General features: G+C 39.3%; 2 protein-coding genes across 2 annotated transcripts in view; both read left to right on the top strand.

Moving 5' to 3' along the window:
• prkcea (protein kinase C, epsilon a) overlaps window positions 1-11,026 on the top strand; it is a 41,252-nt gene extending 30,226 nt beyond the window's left edge. Inside the window, exons 7-15 of the mRNA XM_067575575.1 lie at window positions 36-178; window positions 1,319-1,421; window positions 2,010-2,215; window positions 3,687-3,860; window positions 3,972-4,126; window positions 4,444-4,582; window positions 5,137-5,325; window positions 7,381-7,527; window positions 8,969-11,026. Of these exons, the coding sequence (XP_067431676.1) occupies window positions 36-178; window positions 1,319-1,421; window positions 2,010-2,215; window positions 3,687-3,860; window positions 3,972-4,126; window positions 4,444-4,582; window positions 5,137-5,325; window positions 7,381-7,527; window positions 8,969-9,118 (1,406 nt within the window). The 3' untranslated portion in view covers window positions 9,119-11,026. The remainder of the gene's footprint in view (window positions 1-35; window positions 179-1,318; window positions 1,422-2,009; window positions 2,216-3,686; window positions 3,861-3,971; window positions 4,127-4,443; window positions 4,583-5,136; window positions 5,326-7,380; window positions 7,528-8,968) is intronic.
• A 212-nt stretch (window positions 11,027-11,238) lies between these two features.
• On the top strand, window positions 11,239-17,008 carry epas1a (endothelial PAS domain protein 1a). The gene is made up of 9 exons (XM_067575576.1): window positions 11,239-11,511; window positions 12,502-12,668; window positions 13,768-14,018; window positions 14,106-14,190; window positions 14,375-14,475; window positions 14,620-14,783; window positions 15,395-15,501; window positions 15,617-15,785; window positions 16,770-17,008. The coding sequence occupies exons 1-9, from the start codon at window positions 11,486-11,488 to the stop codon at window positions 16,822-16,824; spliced, it is 1,125 nt and encodes a 374-aa protein (XP_067431677.1). The 5' UTR covers window positions 11,239-11,485; the 3' UTR covers window positions 16,825-17,008.

Below are 17,008 nucleotides of genomic sequence, written 5' to 3'. Positions count from 1 at the left end.
GAACCATTTTTGTGTGTGTTTTTTTGTCCTTGCAGTGTGTAAGATGAATGTGCACAGGCGGTGTGAGACCAATGTAGCTCCTAACTGTGGTGTGGACGCCCGAGGAATCGCTAAGGTCCTGTCTGACCTGGGAGTCACACCTGACAAGATCTCCAACACCGCACAGCGCAGGAGGAAGGTAACCAGTCGTTCTCACTGCGGCGCTGCATGTTCGGCCCCACACAAATATAGTTACTCTCATTATTAAGAGTAACATTTGAAACATGACAGCAGGAAGCACCAAGCTGTACCTGTCAAATCTGATTCAGCAGTTCAGTCCAACAATTTTAATATTTGGAGGTGGATTTAGTCCTTTTTTTTAAAATTGCTATGAAGCTCTTCTTTTCATTACTAACCCAGATGGTTTGTTTTTAGATATATTGAATATTAATACTGATGCCTTTTCATCGCTAGCCTCTGGAATAATGAGAAACTCCAGTCTAGACGCTGGTACCTGCCCGTGTTTGGCTGCACATTCTGGGTCATCCTGCATTTAGAAGTCAATGTATTACAGATGCAAATAATATTTGAGACATGTCCATAGTAATGTAAATAAGACATGATAAAAGTAAAAGGACAGAAGCGGCACATGTGTTGAAGATCACACCGAGCCAAAGCTTTAATAGGATATATTAGTGTCTTAGCTTTGTGCATCTGCCCAGGTAGCATAACTGAATAAAGGTGGTTTGCCAATGTTTGACATTTTTAAAAGAGTAAAAGAGTAGTTTGACATTTTGGGAAATATATTTCTTTGCTTTCTTGCTGAGAGTAAGATGAGCGTGGTATCAATCTTCTCATTTAACTCTCTTTAGGATGCTGAAAATACTTCCAAACTTTCATTTGAGAAATTATTAAGACAAGATAAGTAGAGCTGCAGTGATTAGGTCATTAATCAAGTCATTGATCAACAGAAAATTGTCAACTATTTAATCAATTTGGTTGTTTTCTAAAGCAAAAGTGCCAACAATTAACTGGTTTCAGCTTCTCATATGTGACTATTTAATGCTTTTCTTGGACAAAACAATTAAACAATTAGTCAAGAAAATAATTAGCAGATTAATTGATGATAAAAATAATCGTTAGTTGCAGCTGTAAAGGCGAGGTTTCCAAAAAATATTTAGCCAGCTCAGGCTTTTCTGTTTTTTTTGTGGACGATGATGCACGGAGAAAAAAATAAAGTCACACGCTCCAGCTGAGAAACTTGAGATTCACCTCAAGGCTCCCCGACTCATGACTGAAGTTAAGAGGAATGATAAATGTTGTCTCTCTCTCTCTACAGTTGACTCCAGGGCAGGACCCTCCCCAGTCTCCTCCTGAGCTCTCTCAGACTGAGGACAACAGCTTCAGCCAGCCAGCTGTCCCCACCTCCCCCTCGCAGCAGGGTAACATTGAACACAACACACACACACACGATTAAAAAAACACAAATTTGACACAAACACGCAGATATTTCAAAGCCCTTTGAGATGAGTTCTTATCAGCATGTGGTTTTAATATGTTAATTTTACCAGTAAGGGGTAGTATTTTGATTTCAGTGATAATATTGTTGCTCCTTTTTTAAAAATAAGTAGTTAAATGTGTTATTGTCCGTGTACTGAAGATGTAAGACTGAACTTGAATTATCTAAGAATTATAGTCCGCTGCCCACCACCATTTGGCTGTCACAGTTAGTCATCTTCTCACACTTTGCAAGCTGAGAAATTAAAAGTTAACTTTCACTGCGTGGAAGGATTCCCATTTTTATTTTAACGCCGGTCACCGCTGCTATTAAATCACCCTGGTCAGATATAAATGTAACTGACTCATTCCAGGTTTTAACAGAGGATGCGATTTTCACTTTTTAAAGTTTAATAGAAAAGTAATCAGCAAGAAAATCTTTTTTTTTTTTTTGCATAACGAGTTGAACGCTGACAGGAAAAAAAGCAGTCAGGCTGTTTCACTGATGTCTGATCCGCTTCTGACACCCACAGACTTGGCACAGTTAGATCGCCTGCAGGACACGCTGTCACTGGACCAGCAGGGACCCCAACACTCCTCCTCCTCTTCTTCCTCCAACTCCACCACCTCCTCTTCCTCCTCCTCCTCCTCGGGAGTCAGGGAGAACGGACAGAGCCAGAGGAGGAGCCTCAAGGACTTCAACTTTATCAAAGTTCTCGGCAAAGGCAGCTTCGGCAAGGTGCGACGGCGCAGACAAGGCGTTTGAGGGGGATGTTTATTTGTGTATTGCTCATTATGTTTATAATAGTAACCGTTATGTTTTTTTTTTCGCCTTGTTCACCAGGGTTCCCAATTATTGATAAGTGCTGAATTATTATTAAGTGAGGGAATATAAGACCACACACGTTACATATAATACCAAGCTATAAACCAGTCTTCTTGCTACTTTACAACTTTTTTTAGTTGTTAACATTCACAAACAAAAAGCAATGAAAATATTGTCTCATGTGCGGTTGTGGTTAACACTAAAGCTGCACTAATCAATACTTTTATTCATCAACAATGCATCAAATATATAATGTAAAAAGTGTTATTCGTAGTGACAAACCCGCAGAGTATTAGCACCTGACTCTGCAGTTCCCCTCAACTCTACAAAGATTTTAGGCGTTCTTCAGCTCGTTGTTTTGGCAACTTTACTCGTTCACTCTCACCGCTCTAACTAAACTCATTTCCAGCAGCTTTTCTAAGCAAAGAAGCTTTGAAAAAGTGACTCAAAGCTACCTGCTGAGCACCAAACGGCAGACAGATAAAGTTAGTGACTATATGTTGAACACAGTTGAGAATTTAGCACCTAAAGAGCCAGATATTTCTCTCAGAAGTTAGTGGAGATCAAAACAAAGCTAAAAGGAGTATAAATATGGGACTCCAAATTAATGCTAATGTTGCTCCATGCTGATTTGTCCACTAACATGTCCGCAATATCAACACTATAAGGTGATAATGTTTTAATGTTATGTTTACAGCTTCTCTAAAATCAGTTCTTGCTGCTTTAAAGAGAATAAAAAATTGACCATGTCATAATTTACATTGTAAACAAAATGCAGCATTTCTTTAGATTGTTCAACATAAATAGTTCATTGTTTTCATTGTGTTTTTCATTTTATCATTACAGCTGAGTAGCTCAGAAAAAAAAAGCAGGCAACCCCTGACTTAACAATGATTTTTAATTTTGATTTCACACTTTATGTAGTTATAAAAATTAGATGATAAGATTTTTTTGAAAGGCTCCATATCCTCTTTACCCATAATAACATGAAAACTGCAAAAATACTATGAAAAAGTATTTCTATCTCATGTGTTGCAATGTAAACATTCGCAGATGTGATTCACATCTGTCGACTCTTCCTAAACCTGAATCATAATAAAGCTGATTGTAGAGTACAGATGTTAAAGTTCAGTTCTGCTTTTTGTCTTGGTAATGAAAACATTTTCACATATGAGGAATTCACTTATTAAAAGTTTGTTCAGGTGGAAAATCATTAATATTAGAATCATCACAGTGTGGAGTTGAGATTATATATTAGTTTTTTTTCACCCAACATCTGTGTTTTACCGTCTTTTCAGCGTATGGATCCTTTTTTATAAGTTGAAGTCTGTTTGTTCATCTTTTTTGGAAAGTTTGTTAACTTCCCCCTCCTTCCCGTCTCCAGGTGATGCTGGCGGAGCTGAAGGGGACGGAGGAGGTTTATGCCGTCAAAGTGCTGAAGAAGGACGTGATCCTGCAGGACGACGACGTTGACTGCACCATGACCGAGAAGCGCATCCTGGCCCTCGCCCGCCGACACCCCTACCTCACCCAGCTCTACTGCTGCTTCCAGACACGAGTAGGACCACAACACACACACACACACACACACACACACACACAGATATCTGATAGTCTATCTGCATCTTTGTCTTCTCTGTCTCAAACTTGTGTCTCTCTCTCTCCTCAGGACCGTTTGTTCTTTGTAATGGAATATGTGAACGGAGGAGACCTGATGTTCCAGATTCAGAGATCCAGGAAGTTTGATGAGCCTCGCTCTCGTTTCTACGCTGCCGAAGTCACCTCAGCCCTCATGTTCCTGCACCGTAACGGAGTCATTTACAGGTAAACCCACCCAACACCAACTCATTTTGTTTTGTTTTTTTGCCACCAACAACCTAAACTGTTGTTGGAAAACTGATAAAAACACACTTTGAGCTGGATTTATCCTGTCCTAGAGGTGTGCTCCTGATAGAAAGGAATATTAGGGAATTTCACAAATGATTCAGAGAATGTGTATGACAACATGTTTCACACCTTCATCGCATTACGTGGTGGCTCTCATGTTTTTCTACATCGCACGCTCACTTCTCCCAGTGAGCCCGACTGTTGTGGAAACCAGATGGTGCTAATTCTTGTCTGTCTATGTCTTTGTCTCTCAGGGATCTGAAGCTGGATAACATCCTGTTGGATGCAGAAGGCCACTGTAAGCTGGCCGACTTCGGCATGTGCAAAGAAGGCATCATGAACGGAGTGACCACCACGACCTTCTGCGGCACGCCCGACTACATCGCCCCCGAGGTGAGGTGTCGGCTCGGCAACGCTGTGACTTTTAGACATGAATCTAAACCATTTTAGAGAAACTTATGGAAGCTTTTTCCCCCTATTTTTCTACTTTTCTTCCTATTTTCCTTCCTTTTTTCTTTTCTTTTCTCTTTTTAATAGATCTGAAAATATGACAATTCCCACAATAATAGACGGAGAGAACATTTTTTACCCAACAGCAAAATTAAACTGTATTATTACTAATTTCACTGCCTGCATTTCTTCACTTTCAGTATGTAAAAGTAAATTAATGCAGTTCTTTTCCCTGCAAGTTTGAGACTCTTTGGATTTTGCCATCCCAGTTTTGTTAATTCATAATCTCAGGTCTTCCATCACTACTGTAATCAATGTTTACTAATCTGGGCGGACAGGCAGGAGAAAGAGGCGTTTAATTTCCTGTGTGTTGGTCATCAGTGGACTGTAGACTGGGAAACTGTAGATATCCTTTGTACCAGTGGACCTGTGTTGGAGGTTGTTGTTCAAATATTATCTGTCCTCCGTGTTGAACCGTGTCATGTTGTTGAATTCAGATCCTGCAGGAGCTGGAGTACGGAGCCTCTGTGGACTGGTGGGCCCTGGGGGTGCTGATGTATGAAATGATGGCCGGACAGCCTCCGTTCGAAGCTGATAATGAAGACGACTTGTTTGAGTCGATTCTCCATGACGACGTCCTCTACCCGGTCTGGCTCAGCAAAGAGGCTGTTTCTATCCTTCGAGCAGTGAGTGTTGTTTATCCCCCATGATGCACCTCTTTTTGAGTTTGAGTTCATCTAATCCTCAGCGGTGATTCTTGCTGTTGCTTGAAGCCACAGAAAAACTAAGAGTAGTTTAATTTGACCATAACTGAATTCTGTTGATTTCTGAGAATTTACAGTAAATGAACTAAATAACAAATAAACAAATAAACTTTTTTTGCTTTTTGCTTCTTATGCAGATACAATTGAGATGTTTCCACCAGAACATACATCCATCAAAATCAAAATCTTTCTGTGAGGTTAAAACCTCAAAATATCATTTATTTGTTGATTTTGAGGTGTGATGTGATAAAACTGGGCTAATTTTTTTTGTTTTTTTGACATATTGGTTACATATAGCCCCAGTTTGTGCCTCTCATTTATTACCATTACATTCCCAGTCAAGGGTAATTCTGAAAAATAAATACCTGGCTGTCATTATTTGTTTATATATGAGGTTATTTCTTTTACTTACATTTTATCTGCTTTATTTTAATATTCATCATCTGTTTGATGGAAGGACTCAGTGCTGCTTGATATAATATAAATATAATGTTCCTGTTTCTTGTCTGTCATACAGAAGGTGTTTTTCTTTTTATTATTTATATTCTGTAAATCATTTTAATCAGGAAAGTACTTTGTACTTATGCTTGAAATGTGTTGTAAATAAGTTATTGTTATTATTATTATTATTGAAAAGTTGTTTAACAACAACTTAAAGCTTTTCTGAGCATATTTCCAAATTCTCAGAGACTTTTCCAACCATGTGGATTAAAAATATTTCATCTCTTTATTCATATTTTTCATTGACACTCTATTTCCTATCCAGGAAGGTGGAAATTACATATCTTCTTGCTTATTTTGTACAACACAAGAAAATGTAATGTAATGTGTTATTTAGTTTTAAAATATGAGATAATTAAAGTAACATCAATATAGACAAATATAAGTGATAGTAAAAGTATTTACGTTTGGTTCGTGTACAAATTGAACAAACAGATGTAACTTCCTGCTTTGATCTTGGTTTGAATAAGGAAACAAAGTTGTAACTGGAAAAATGGGTTAAAATATTTTTTAATGTGGCGTGCACAGAGTATTTTTTTCATCCAGATGGTTTGACAAGTCTGTGAGGATTCTGGAAATACCTCCTGAAAAACTGTCTGGGTTTTTCAAAAGATTGCTGAGTATTTATCGTTTGCTTAACACTGGGACTCAAATGTAATGGTGATACATGAGAGGCACGAACTGGGGATGTATTACAACTAACTGTTGTTTCAACAGAATTAATATAACTAGATTTTAATGTTGAAATATTGTAATTAAAATGCTGTTTAAACAACTTTTATATGTAACTAAAATCTAAAAAGCTCACTTTTCGACCAGATTTAATCTTTCTACTTTATAAAATGGAAGTCTGTGGTCTCCAAAACTGAACTTTGAAAAGATTTCACTTTATGCAAAAAGGTTTCACTCTAGAGTTTTAGGTATTTATCTTTCTCTTGTGCTCTCCTCGTCATTGTTGTCACACAATCATTCATGTTTCCATCCTCTGAGCCGCACACGCTCGAATCAAACTCATTCAAAGTGCACTTAACGCAGAGTGTGTTACGATGCACTTTACTGTGACACTGAGAAGAATAAAAAAAAAAAGTCATTCAGAGAGGTTAAAGTAATAACAATGTGATCATAAAACTGCAGTAGATCACAAAGTGCTCCTACAATACTGAGCAGACAACAGAACAAAAGCGACACAGCTTTCAGTCGCAGTAAATAACACCAGCACTCTGCTGACCTGTTTCATCACTCTGCCGCTACGCCTCTTTGTCTGTGCCATCGACAGAGCCATTAATGCCTCTGCTCTATTATTAGCACTGAAATGCTTTTTGCTCAACCCCTCGCTCTGTTTATGTCCTCGTCATTTCACGGATGAAACCGCAGCTAAGCGTCTTAAAGGGGCTGGTCTCCAGACGGTATCATTTCTAATCAAGAGTGTGTATAATGTGTGTGTGTGTGTGTGTGTGTGATTGTGTTTGTGTGTAGTTCATGACCAAGAACCCGGCCAAGCGTCTGGGCTGCGTGGTGAGCCAGGGCTGTGAGGAGGCCATCAAGACCCATCCCTTCTTCAGAGAGATCGACTGGGTCCTGCTGGAGCAGAGAAAAGTCAAACCACCCTTTAAACCCCGAATTGTAAGAAAAACACACACACACACACACACACAAGTGCACACTAATGTTTTACATCTCAAGAGGGACTGCAAACATGAAAAAAAACTGTTGCTGCAAGGATCTAGTGTGACTATTTAATATACAAACTGTAATTGGCTTTCATTTACTCCATGTATTAACCAGTTTTCACTGGAAAAACTAGCTGATTTTCCCTGAGATTATATTCTCCACACACCCAAAAGTTGTAAAACACTACTAAGAGGACGCTTCTCACTGCAGTTCACAGTTAAACGACGTCCTCTGGTGGTGAGGACAGCTCAGAAAAGGCTTTTAGATGATAGAAAATACAAACCAGCTACAAAAAAAGAAAAAATCCAAATAAAAACCCCAGTAATATTTAAATACTGTCTTTGCACTTCAGATGGTATATTTATGACCTGATTTTCATCCAGATTTTTGTGTTATGAAGTTTTGGACCCCGATTTTTACACAGATTTGAATAAACAAGAGTTTCCAGCCATGCTAGCGGCTCTGTGAGATTGCTAACATGCTAACATGCTGATGATCGTCATTTACTCCTGAACTGAAATTCTTGACCTGATGATGGTGCTAGATGAAATGGTTTTGGGGTCAAAGTTACTACAGTTCATGCTGAGAGGGACATGAATGTGTGTGTCACCTCCATGGCTTCAAAAGTAAAGTAAAAACCCAAATAATGAGCCTTGATTGATACTTTGTTGGCTTGTGATCCCTTAAAACAAAGCAATGTCTACTTGCTCATTATTGCAAGTCACATAAGAGTCATTTTCCTCACTTAGATTGACTTGTTTGAACATTTTCTGTGGCCTGAGGAGACCTGAGTATTAAATCTGACTGAAATGTGTCCACAGGTATAGAAAGTTGGTGTTGAATGCTTGGTCAGATAGGTCTTGTTTGCGTATTCTTTGGTCTCATTTAAATACAGATTTTCTTGTTCGTTCTAGTTCTTGATTGGCTGCTGTGTGTTAAAACAAAGCCGCTGATGCGTTTGGGAAGTTTCGCTTATTCTTTTAGGCATAAAAAATGTTTTTTGAAGAAAAATATGTTCAAAAGATACCCAGCTGTAGGTCTGAGAAATTAAAATGATTCAGTACATCACCAAAAAGAAGAAAAAGCAATAATGATTAATAATTTTGTGTAGCAGAAGTATATTTTTCTGCTTTCCTATCCTGTTAATCATCTCATAACACAGAGATTTATCTTGTAAACCTCACACATGCAGATAAAAGTGTGCACAGGATGTCATCCTCATAGCAAGACGAGCATGTACAAAAAAAATGGCAGTTAGTGTCAACGGTCAGAAGGTGTCGCTCTAATGTCACTTTTACTTGATTGTATCAGCATTTCTACGTCTGACATCCTTACCTCACTCTCTCTGTTTGTGTGTGTGTGTGTGTGTGTGTGTGTGCACGCGCCTCTGCAGAAGACCAAGCGAGATGTGAATAACTTTGACCAGGACTTCACCAAGGAGGACCCCGTGTTGACGCCCACGGATGAGGCCATCATCCGACAGATCAACCAGGAGGAGTTCAAGGACTTCTCCTACTGCGCCCCCGAGGAGACGCAGACCTAACACACACACACACACGCACACACACACACGCACACACACACTGATCCGACAACACTAAATCTGCCACGCACGTACGCACACATGCTGACACTCATACACGTGTAGAACCATAAGTCCCTTTACAAAACACACACACACGCACACACACACGCACACACACACACTCCTTTACTTTGAAGCTATTGGTTGTTGTTACTTTTGGAATATTCTTTACTTGCATTGTGTTGTTCTTGTTGCCTGAGTTTATTATGACTATGACTATGAATATGAATATAAATATAAATATGAATATGAATATACACACCTGCACATCGCTCTCACACTCTCACACACATTCACACGTGCACACTTTTAATGCTGATTAACACACAAAAAAACACACACACACACACACGACAATCCCAAGTTTTACTCGCACATGCAGCTCACTGCACATGCTCTGACAACCAAATACACACACACACACACATACACACACTTACACTGCTTCTCTACCCGGCACCTGTACACATGTGGACTGTGGGTGCCGGGTGCAGAGACCTGTATATAGCCTGTGTTGAGTGGCTGTATTGTGTTGGTATTGTCTGCTAGTAAAGGAGAGTCGTGGCGCATGGACAAGCACCCTACCTGTGTTATACTGTCCTTATTGTGGACCAGTTAGGGCCAAATACCCTTTGTGCAATACCCTGACTATCTATATATTTTACGGTTTTGTTTGTTCATGTGTTATTTTTGTCTTTTTTTTTTTTTTTTCTCCTCAAAATGTGTTTTTTTTTTGTTGTTGTTGGATTGTTGTATGATTGAAATCTGTTCTCTGTTTTGCTCTCATCGTCCGACACAAGCACACTCACTCACTCACTCACTTTCTGTCACCTTTTTCTGTATTCGTGCGTATAAAGTGAATGTCGAGCTTACAAGTTACAGGCTATTGAACTAATTATGTGGAGCAGAGTGTTACAGGGCGGCCTGTGTAGCAGTGAAAAAGCCCGGTCTCCAGCTATTTCATCCATCTGCTAGTTTCAGCCGTCGCATCCGCGTCTGTCCTGCCGGTGTGAATGTGCTGGCCCATGGGCGTTTTTTGTTTTTTTGGTTTTTTTTCGGGTCGTGAATGTACATTTCAGTGTGTGGGTGTGTGTGTGTGTGTGTGTGTGTGAATGCATGTTTTTTTGTGACTTTTTGTCTTCAGCATTTCTGTTTCTATAGTTACCATCAGTGTTTTCAGCCCCTCTTTTTCCTTCCCTTCTCAAAACACCGAGTCCCCTTTCCCTCCTCCACCAGCCGTCTCACTCACAGCCAAAACCACTTGCTTTTTCTGACTTGCTTTTTTCAAGAATGGCTTTTCTTTCTTATTGCTCTCTTTCTCTCTCTCTTTTTTATTATAATTATTATTATTGTAAAGTGTATCTGGAGGAAACCTTTGTGTATAATACTATAACTATACTATTATAGGTCTGTTACAGCCGGGTGAAAAGAAATGTGGAGAACCAGCAGCTGAATTACCTCTCATTTCAAACACACACGCACACACACACACACACACACACACACACACACACACACACACACACACACACACACGCACACACACACACACACACACACAAAACAGCATATACAGACTCTCCTCTTTGCCTCCTCCCACTTCTCTCTCTCTCTCTCTCTCTCTCTCTCTCTCTCTCTCTGTATTTCACACATGCACACACAGAAGGACTGTTGTCGCATGTACTGTACAGTGAAGGCGAGCTGGTTGCTCTGTGTGCAGTAGAGTCGGTGTGTAGTGAAGCTTTGTGCACCCAGGGGTAGGGCTGTTCCTGGTCACACTATCTTACTCTGTGCCAAAATGTAGTGCAACAGCCGGGCTAGTCCTGTCTGGTCTGATTCCAATAAAACACTGAGCTGTCTACATCACTCCAAGACTCCGCTGTGTCTTCTTTCCTTTCTTTTTTTGGAGGTTTTTTTTTTATCGATTCTCACCTGCTGTTCAGAGGCAGACCTGTGGGATGTTTGACAGTTTGCGCGAGAGAAGCAGAAGAGGTATGGAGAGGGTGGAGTGGAGAGAGAGAGGGGAGGGGAAGAAGGGGAGGGGAGGATGATGCTTTTCCTGGCCAGCTGACCTATCATCATGCACAGTTTTGAAGGCCTGTAGACGATGCACATGCAGATGAATCTGTTCAAGTCATATGTGCTGTGGGGGACCACTTGCCTTGTGACATTTGGTGCAACTAATTAGTTCTCTGCTTAATTTGGCTACCTGTGACGGTGCAAATTGTAGCGCTGGGATTCTATGCTGTGCTGTGAACTCCTGCTGCCACCATTTTTTTCTTTTTTCTGCGTCATGACACAGGATAAAGACGCCTGTTGGACACGATGACAGCCGACAAGGAGAAGAGAAGGTAAAATCTGCATGTTGCTTTGTGTACCAGTTTGGTTAGTATTTAAAGGGATGTGATAAGCTTAAAGATAGTGTTGTGACTATACAGTGGGCATCCAGACCACAATGCACTGCTCTCCTTCCCAGTTCATCGGTAGTTTAGGAATTACTCAAATCTTTAAAACTAAAAGTAGAAATGAAAAAATGGGAAAATACAAAGTCCTGTAATCAAATTCTTACTTGAAGGCGATTATCAACTCAAAAGTGAAAGTAGGTATGCTTTGGAAAGCATGAAAGTACCTGAAATTGGAGATTTGTTTCTTTTTTTTTTATCTGACGCCGTTATCTTAATGGTGTTACGCATTACTCTGCATGTTGAGAAATTCTCTGTAACCAAGACAGCAGTGACGTTTTATCGATTCTGGTCATGTTGAAGGTACAATATGAGTCTACAAAGTCACGGCTGCAGTAAGTGAAATGTACAGCAAAGAACAAGTAGAAAGTACAACATTTCTGTCTGAAATTTTGGAGAAGTCAATACTCAAAGTACCTCAAACTGCGTCTTTAGTTCAGTTACTAAGCGGATGTCATTAAAAGCAACATAATCAAACAAAAGAATCACAATTGATACAAGTACAATAGTCTGTAAGTTTATGTTTAGTAATTTCTGTTGTACTCTGTAATTAGTCTATGCTAGATTTCAATTTATGTTACTATTTCAAATATGATATCACAATATATCTCTAATCAGCCAATACTGAGTTACATTGTGCAGTACTTCATAGTAAATCTATAATCGTCTACAGTACTTTAAGGTGTACTGTTTGTCATTCACTATAAGGCCTCATATATTTATATAGCAACAATAATACAATGCACATACAATACTGTATGTGTGATTATGCATTGCAAGTCATTTTTATTTCATAAAATCCATGCAAATGCTGTTAAGATGACTTGAGTTGTTTGTTCCTCATCATGTGTCTCTGATCCTGACATCTGTCCCCTGCAGGGCAATCAGCCGTGAGGCGGCGAGAAGGAGGCGGCGAGTGGAGTCTGATGTCTTTAAAGATTTATCTCATCTCCTGCCCCTCCAACCTTCCATCCGATCTCACCTGGACAAGCCCACGGTCATTCGCCTCACCCTCAGCTACATACGCATGCATGCAGTGCTCAAAGGTGCCGTCATCACACACATTAATGAGTGTTTGCATCTATGGAGAAACCCTTTTTCACTGCACACCTCATACAAACTTAATCAGTTAACTCTCCGCGGACTCAAGAAAGTGAATTTCACATTTTAACATGCATTTCGAATTGCAAAAACTGTATTTAGGCATGCACAAGACACTTATTTAAAATATTTTTGTGCGTGTTATGTTTTTAGATGGTCATGCATAGAGAAAGTCATGCATAGAGGAAGATTTTGTATGAATCCAAAAGTTAAGAGAGTAAATATGTAATCCTGTTTCAGTTTCAAGTTTCTAGCCACACTATATTTGAAAATATACCTACTTTACCTAAAGACCTCATTTATTGTAAATTTCAAACAAAAATATTTCCACGAAGAATATTAATTTGTAAAAAATGACAATAAATTCCTCATAATACTTCAATTAATGCAAACTAAACTTAAGTAAGTTACCGTACCGGAAACAAAATAATGTCCTCACTCGAGAGGGATTCAGCAATTTAATTTTACTCAAGTAACCCTGATTATTTAATACGTCTTAGCCTGATTAATCCATAATAACGATACGTAATCATTACCCTATAAAGCTGAATTAGGTTAGCTAGAAAAGAAACAGAATTGGTTTGCTGACTCAAATACGGTATTGAAACTGCCACAGATATTATAATATGACTGGCTCATAATTTTTCCCAGGTCTTTGTAACAAAAGTGTTCGCGGTTCAGCGATTCTTACCTACACGCACAAATAAATATATTACATATTGGACTAATTGTACGAATCTGAAGTATAATTTAAATGTACTTTTTTGCATAAGTATGTTCTACTTCAGAAAAAAAGTGAATGTGCTGAATTTACTGGGGTTAAGTTGTAGTTAAAAGACTGGTGGGTACGAGTAGATGAAGAAGTTGTTGACAACACCTGGGACACACTTTTACACATACACACCCACATATTCACACATCAGTGATCACAAACGCAGTTGCAAATGCAACAGTTTCCACTAGAAGATTTTCTTCTCTCTGTCATTTTTGAAAAATCAGATAATAACACAATTGGTAAAAAATCCCTCTCTCTCTCTGTCTCAGGTAATTTTGGGACAAAAGCAGAACCCAGTCACACAGTAAAACGTGGACAAGCGATCGAAGGTGCAGAAGAGGAGAAGACAGATTTGGTGAAGAGAGACCAAGACGGAGGACAGGATGAGGAGGAGAAAGAGGTTGAGGAGGAGACGAACATGTACCTGAGGATCCTGGAGGGATTTCTGATGGTCATATCCACTGAGGGAGACATGATGTACCTGTCCAGCAATGTTAGCAAGTATATGGGCTTGACACAGGTACACACACATTTCTATACGATTGATGTATTCATTTAGGATGTAGGATTTGAAGATAAATATGTACTTTATGTTTGTATGTGACAGACTGAGTTGATGGGACACAACATTTTTGAGTTTACTCACCCCTGTGACCATGACGAAATCAGAGGTAACCTACGTCTAAGAGCAGGTGTGTATTTGTAGGTGTGTGCGTGTGTGTGAGGGTGGAGGACTGTTGGCGTCAAGACTCTGTGTTCAGTCTGGGTTGTATAGTCTGTGGTTAAGATTTTGTGTCTTTGGGAGATCAAACAGATTTGAACAGGTGTATTAGGTGTTAGCTGTTTAAAGCCCCTGTTTTTTTTGTTTTTTTTTAGAGGAAGTTTGGTACGGTGCGAAGAGGGACTTCGTCATGAGGATTAAAAGTGCTTTGACACACAGAGGAAGAAGCGCCAACCTCAAGTCAGCTACGTGGAAGGTTGGTGAGAAACAACACTGCCTGAAACAAAAATTCACACTTTTTTTTTGTCTCCATTCCTGAAAATTAAGAAAATAATAAAACACCATAAAGTTCTTGATAATATTTTTTGCTAAATATTAACCCCATTCTCCGTGGTTTCAGGTTCTCCACTGTCAAGGCCGAGGGAAGGTGTGCGTCGCCCAGTCTTCAGTTTCTTGCCTGCTGCTAACCTGCAAGCCTCTGCCCCTTTCACACACACTCCTGAGTGCACACACCTTCACCAGCCAGCACAGCATGGACATGAGGTTCACACACTGCGACCAGAGGTTATTCACACAAATGTACACACTCATAAACACATACACACAAACACACACACAGGCCTATACACGAGAGTTACTTGAATAATATCTGTGTTTCAGCTGGTATAAATATATTAAACAACAGCTTAAAAAGGATGCAAAAACCCAAGTGGAACTGCTGTTACCCTACTCAACACTCAATGTTGGAAATATGCAGCTGCGTGCTGACTTTTTTCCATGTTGGGTAACAATTAATAAGAAAAAATAAGGAAGATTATTAAACTCAATGCTTAGCCACTTTATTCAGGAAGTGCTGCGCCGATATATGTTGTGCTGGTTTTTACTGAGCAGAGCAACAAATGGCCAAAAACAAGACAGAAAACACAAACTAATAATAGGCTTTCTGTAGTTTGATTGATGGTGTTAACTACACTATTATGATGGACAAATATTAACATTTGATGACCATGATTGAAGGACACAGTAACTAACACATTCACATCTGTTTAACATGAGTTTATGCTGAAGGGCTTATGACGCAGTATTTTGTAAGATAAATTCAAAAATTCAAATTGTTCCTGCTTTATGTGTGTGTGTGTGTGTGTGTGTGTGTGTGTGTGTGTGTGTGTCTGCAGAGTGACGGAGCTTTTAGGTTACAATCCTGAGGAGCTCCAGGGCCGCTCGTTCTATGATATCTGTTACCCAGTGGACTGGAGATGTTTAGCCAAAAATCACTGGAACCGTGAGTAGTGATGTGCATGCACACACAACAATACACACACATTACACTCTTATAAATATCTGATCTCACATCTCTCTCTCTCTCTATCTCTCTCTCTCTCTCTCTCTCTCTGCAGTGTGTTTTAAGAGTCAGTCAGTCAGCGGTCAGTACAGGATGCTGGTGAGAAGTGGTGGTTTTGTCTGGGTGGAGAGTCACAGTGCTGTCATCCCCAGTGTCCGACCCTCCAAGTCCAGGCCCGGTGCCCAACAGCCGCTGTGCATCCTCTCTGTTACCTATGTCCTCAGGTGTGTGTGTATGTGTGTGTGTGTGTGTGTGTGTGTACAGTATGTTCATTTTTATTTCAGCATGCTATAAAAATAAACCTGCAGAGACTTGAAATTACCTTACAACAGATAATCAATCACAGTTTGTGTGTTTAAAGCTGCACTTTACAAAACAACAACCTTCTTAACGTAAGAAAAGTGCCACATTTATGCCTCTCCTTTGCAACGTGCTTCTTTTTTCCTTTTTTTCTGTTTTGGGCTTTGATTTCATTTTAGTTCACTGTCTAAAAATGCAGTCATGTCTGGCAGCTCTTAAACCTCAGACACATCCTAAACCACAGGAACAAGAAGATTTTTATAACTTGTCCCTGCTGCTAATGATGATGTAAATCAAAGCTGGTTTTAAAATCTCTGCAAGTTGATTTTTATGACATAATGAGAATAGCTGCGTATGAAGCAAATAATTTACGGTGTGTTTTGTGGCTACAGCTATGTTTTTGTACATTAATAAGCCAGATTAATCTGTTTATTTTTTATGTTAAAACACTAATCATTTAGTCTATAAAATGTCATAAAATTGTGAAAATGTCCATCATGAATTCCTTGTTTTGTCTGACCAACAGTCCTAAACCCAAAGATATTGAATTTATAAAGATATGAAACTGAGAAAAGCAGCAAATTCTCTCATTTGGAACCAAGAATTTTTGGGTGCTTTTCCCTGATAAATGATTAAACAATCACTTATCGAAATTATTTTATTTTCTATCAGTTAATTAATCTATTTATTGCTTTGTTAAATTATGTGTGTTATAGTTAAAGGAAAGATATCACCAGTTGGGTTCTTTAAGTAAAACTCCATAAACCAACTGTGCTAAAGCTGTTTTCAGGCTTTATAGTGAGAATAATTTACAGTATTGTAATTTACAAATGGTGTAATTCTGTATGCGTATGTGTGTGTGTGTGTGTGTGTGTGTGTGTGTGTGTGTGTGTGTGTGTGTGTCACAGTGGAGTGGAGCAACCGTCCCTGCGGCTGTCTTTGGACCAGGCCGTCCACAGGTAGAAGAGCTGAACCCGGAGTCTAAAGAACAGAACAGAACAGTCTGCTAAACGCTCCGTCCTCTACAAAAAACAACAAAACACCAAAAATATCAAAAAACAAACAACAATCTGCTCTACCTCCTTCTGTGAATTCTTATAATTAATTAAACTAACTTTTATTAAATATAACATTTCGTAATTCAAAA

Source organism: Thunnus thynnus, chromosome 20 (assembly GCF_963924715.1).
Source record: "Thunnus thynnus chromosome 20, fThuThy2.1, whole genome shotgun sequence".
Taxonomy (NCBI): domain Eukaryota; kingdom Metazoa; phylum Chordata; class Actinopteri; order Scombriformes; family Scombridae; genus Thunnus; species Thunnus thynnus.
This window is presented reverse-complemented; position numbering and strand designations above follow the sequence as displayed.